Source organism: Etheostoma spectabile, chromosome 23 (assembly GCF_008692095.1).
Source record: "Etheostoma spectabile isolate EspeVRDwgs_2016 chromosome 23, UIUC_Espe_1.0, whole genome shotgun sequence".
NCBI classification, from domain to species: domain Eukaryota; kingdom Metazoa; phylum Chordata; class Actinopteri; order Perciformes; family Percidae; genus Etheostoma; species Etheostoma spectabile.
The window spans coordinates 1,552,154-1,556,941 of NC_045755.1; the positions used below are offsets into that span (position 1 = coordinate 1,552,154).

At 43.4% G+C, this 4,788-nt stretch overlaps 1 protein-coding gene across 1 annotated transcript in view; it reads left to right on the forward strand.

The window, feature by feature from the left end:
* The window catches only part of LOC116673455 (pancreatic secretory granule membrane major glycoprotein GP2-like), a 7,681-nt gene that overhangs the window by 1,681 nt on the left and 1,212 nt on the right, over positions 1-4,788 (forward strand). Inside the window, exon 2 of the mRNA XM_032505810.1 lies at positions 10-161. Coding sequence (XP_032361701.1) covers positions 10-161 — 152 coding nt within the window. The remainder of the gene's footprint in view (positions 1-9; positions 162-4,788) is intronic.

The following is a 4,788-nucleotide window of genomic DNA, read 5'->3' on the forward strand; positions in this document are numbered from 1 at the left end:
AACTCCAAGTGGGCCTTGATTTGGCTCGCCTTACATCCTCTGGTTTGAACCCATTCTCTGGCAATCTGGCATCCTACAACTGCTCCTGGGTCAGAGTGCATGATGGTTTAGTGTGGTATGAAGTGGAAGCAACAGCAGGTGCCTGTGGAAACACATTGAGGGTAAAGACTTACTGTTTTCTGACAATTTCATTACAACTTGGTCCTGCTGCTTCTACAGACAGAGAATGGTGTGAATGTTTATGGCCTGTGAGAGATGGCTATGTGTACAAGAGCAGGACCAGTTGTAAGAAAATTGGTCAGAAAACAATAAGTCTTTACCCTATAGTTTCCACAGGCCCTGCTGTGCTTGTCCACTTCATACCACACACAACCATCCTGCACTCTACCAGGAGCAGTTGTAGGATGCCAGCTATCCCAGAGAATGGGTTAAAACCGAGGAGTAAGTGCAGGCCAAATCAAGGCCCACATTGGAGTTTATCTGGGTCACAAATAAACGGAGAAGAGCTGTAGTGGGTGAACGAAGAAAAAGATTTTAATGTTGCTTAACCAAAATAAAAGTGTGAGAGGAAGGAGATAAATGATAAATATTATATACAAAGAGAAGAGCATCATGATAATCTTCAAAACCTGAAGATGTCTGTCCATCCATGGAGGACTCCCGACTCTGCCAGCGCCGCGTTTGTCGAGTGAACCAGCCTCACGGGTGAACCAGCTAACAGATACACATGCAACAAAATGTTGATAGAGACCCACAGTATGAAATGCTGTGACTCTTGAAGCACGTGGTATCTTTTAAACACTACATACAAAACAGCTATTTTAGGCTTACAGAGCATGCAAGTCATAAGAGAACTATAAAGCACATATTTCCATATTTCTGTAACAGTGGTTACAAATCCTCTCACTGCTAAAGGTACCCATAGACAGCATGGTTACACAGTGAGACTTCATTGCCTTTAGTTGTACACCTTTGGTAGTTATACTTCGAACCACACCAGCATCCTCAGTGTGATTACAGTCGTGGGATCCACCCCATTGTGTCTGCACTCGCGGAACTTTGATTCGCTGTGCCGGGTGATGCTTGGACATCCCACATACCAAGGGCCCACTTGCCCCCATGTCCCAAAGCGGCACTGTGTGTGCTGACATGGCCCTGCCACAGCCAGCTGTCTGACACCACACACTGAGCATCAACCCGTCCCAGTAAACGTTCACAACCGTCCCCACGGTCCACGAGAAGATCTCTCTCTGCCAAACAGGAGCTGTTTTCCTCGCATTGGCCAATTGACCTGCCCTCATGCTGGTGCTTGCCTACAGTTGTGTTTTTGTTAGTTTTCCACTGTACGCGTGGTGAAAGTTTTTTGGTGGTGGACGAGTGTTTGTGTTGGTAAAACGGTGGCGACGGGTTCTGGTTCGAACTGAAGAAAAGTACTCTGGAACTCACATGACAACTACAGCCTATCCTGCCATCAGCATTACAGTAATTAGGGAAAGCTAACTTTCGTTTAAACCAGTAGGCATTGAGGAATAGTCCATCCCCCCCTTGTGGTTAGCACAATGCCCCCCAAACTGCCCCTGTTTACTGTCATTCCACTCTCCAATCCCCTAGTAGCAGACAAATGTCAGGGGCAGAGGGGTTGTTAAGATAAATGTGTTATTAGTCTCCTGACGCATTGTTTGTTTAGTACTGAGGATTATGGACAGTTAGAATCTATGGCCACGACCCATGTCAAATTATCAAGTAGCCTAAACTGCCTGGGGATGTAAATCTATGGAGCTGCTAGTTGTAATGGTTGAGTACGGACCGATTTGTTAATCAGACTTTTTTTTCTGAGTTCCACCTAGTCTTGGTCTATAACTCTCTAAAACTATAGAGCATAGTCAGGGTGTGAAATCAAACAAAGAGCCTGTCCCCCTGTTGAAGTGAAGAATACGTCTACCTGGATAATAAGATCATGTTTGTGTTGTGCCACAAACTCATTCATGTTTTAACACACTATCCTTTACTGTACATTTGAACTTTCACTACAAAAAAATATCTATTGTTTGTAGCCAATATTATAAACTATTCGATTAAAACCTGTTTTTTCAGTTAAATGGAGACCCTCTTGAAGACGACTGCTTGGAAAAATACATACCACAAGGCTATTTTGGACTAAGGAGCATCAAGTAATAAAGAGAACTAAAGGCACATAATTTCATATTCTTTAAAGCTTGGTTAACAATCCTCTCATCTGCTAAATGGTACACCATATACAGCATGTTACACAGGAGATTAGTGCTTCGTTGTACACCATTTGATTGTACCCTTCGCAGACCCACCGCACTCCTCATTGTGACTTACGTCGTGGATATCCGCCAACCCCTTGTGTTCTGCAACCTCACTGAGCTTGATTCGCTGCCTGTGCATTGACATCATCCAACCAATGGGCCCGCTGCCCTGTCCAAACGTGTGACACTGGTTGGGTGCTGGACATGGCCCGGCCACATGCCCAGCTTCTACACCACCAACCTGATGCATCAACAGCTCCCAGGAAAATCGACAAACGCGTACCCCCACTGTCACGTGTGAAAGATCTCTACTCTGCCAAACAGGAGCTGTTTCCGTCCATTGGCCGATAGAACTGCCCTCAACTGCTCTGCTGTGCCTGCATGTATATTTGTAGTTTTCCCCTTGACTGGTGTGGTTGTTAAGTCTTTAGGGGTGCGGGACGAGTGTGATGTTAAAATGTGTGCTGTTAGTTCTGGGTCGAACTGAAAGAAAAGTCTCTGTGAACATACATGACAACTACAGCCTTTAACACTGCCATCAGCATTACAGTATTAGGAAAACGCTTATAACTTTACTATAACACAGTAGATATTAGGGAGGATGCCATCCCACCTGTTGCAAAATGCACCCAAATACCCCTTGTTTACCTGTCATCATCCCCACCTCCACTCCCCTATAGCACAGACAATGTCAGGGGCTAGAGGGTTTTGTTAAATTGAATGTGTTAGTTAGGTCTTCATACCGCATTTATCGTTTTAGATGACTGATGGATGCAAGTTAGATCTAATGGCCACGACCATGGCTCAAATATCAGTAGCCTACTGTGCTGTTATATAAATCTATGCGCTGTTTGGAATGTTTAGTAGCGGACAGATTGTAATCTGATTTGTTTCTGAGTTCCCCCTAGTCTTGGTTTCTATAATACTGCTCAAACTATAAGCTAGCAGCGTCGTGATTAAACAAAAAGACAGGCTCCCCCTGATGAATGTGCCAAGGAGTAGTTTCTGGATATAAGATCATGTGTTGTTGGTTGTCACAAAACTTCATCATGTTTTTAACACAACACTTAATCTTTACTGTACATTTACTTATCATTTACAAAACCAATATTATTGGTGTGGTAGCAAAAAATATTGAAGAGAGTTTGAGTAAGGACTTGAAGATGGTATCTTTTAAAAAACTACATACAACAGTTATTTTAGGATATCGAGCATGCAGTACATAAAGAGAACTATAACAGCACATATTTTCATATTTTCTGTAAAAAGTGGTTACAAAATCGCTCCTCGCTAAATGGATACACCATAGACAGCATGTTACCAGATGAACTTCATTGCCTTTAGTTTACACCATTTTATTACCTTCGCAGACCACACAATCTCATTTGTGTGATACACGTTGTGGATCCAACCCCCTTGTTGCTGGCACCTCGCTGAGCTTCTGATTCGCTGCCTGTGCATGTGACATAATCCAACCAAATGGGCCAACCTGCCCGTCACACAGCGGCACTTTGTGGTGCTGACATGGCCCTGCCACAGCCCAGGGTTTACTACACACACACCTGAGAACTCAACCAGGTACCGAGAATGTCACAAAAACCAGTCCCACTGTCCCCGTAGAGAAAAAAATCTCTACTCTGCCAGAAAAGGAGCTGTCCTCCTCCATTGTGGCCGATGGACTGCCCTCCAACTGCAGGTGCTGTTGCCTGAGTGTGTTTTTGTAGTTTCCCACTTGACCGGTTGGGAATTCTGGTAGGTTGGATGATGTAGGTGTCGGTTGGTACAACGTGTGCTGTTGTGTTTCGGTCAACTCAACGTAAAGTCCTCTGTGAACTCACATGACACACTTACAGTACCTTAACCTGCCATCGCATACAGTAATGTAGGATAAGCGTTACTTTCTTTATAACCAGTAGCAATTTTACAGTTAATATATTGCCATCCCATTGTTACGCAAATGACCCAAATGCCCCTTGTTTACCTGTCATCCCCACTCTCAATCCCCTAGTAGCAGACAAATGTCAGGGGCAGAGGGTTTGTTACATGATGTTGTTTATCTTCCTGAACGCATTGATCGGTTATCTGACTGGAGGATTGTGCACAGTTGAATTTATGGGCCACGACCATTGGCTCTAAGACGTAGATATGTTTCAGTTTATGTAATGGTGCTTGGCATAAAATGGCATCTTAATATTTAAGTAAATGTAACAATGAGATTCTTTCAGTTACTCCCAGCATAGAAACAGCAACGTTGAAAGTAACCACAAGGAAAAACTCTATTTACATTAAGGTTTGTTGGTTCTTTTCAAAAGGGAAAGTTACATAGTAAACAGTAAATCTGTGTTATACTAAAAGCATTTTTACCGCTTATGCCTTGAAGCATTTTGTATAATCCGGAAGCCCACCCCAGTTCACTCCTAGATGGGGTCGTTCATGGAACATATTAGGAAGAGAGAGGTGTCAACCTAGGGAATAATGTATTTGACTGTATTTAAAAGTAACCTTGGTTTTACAG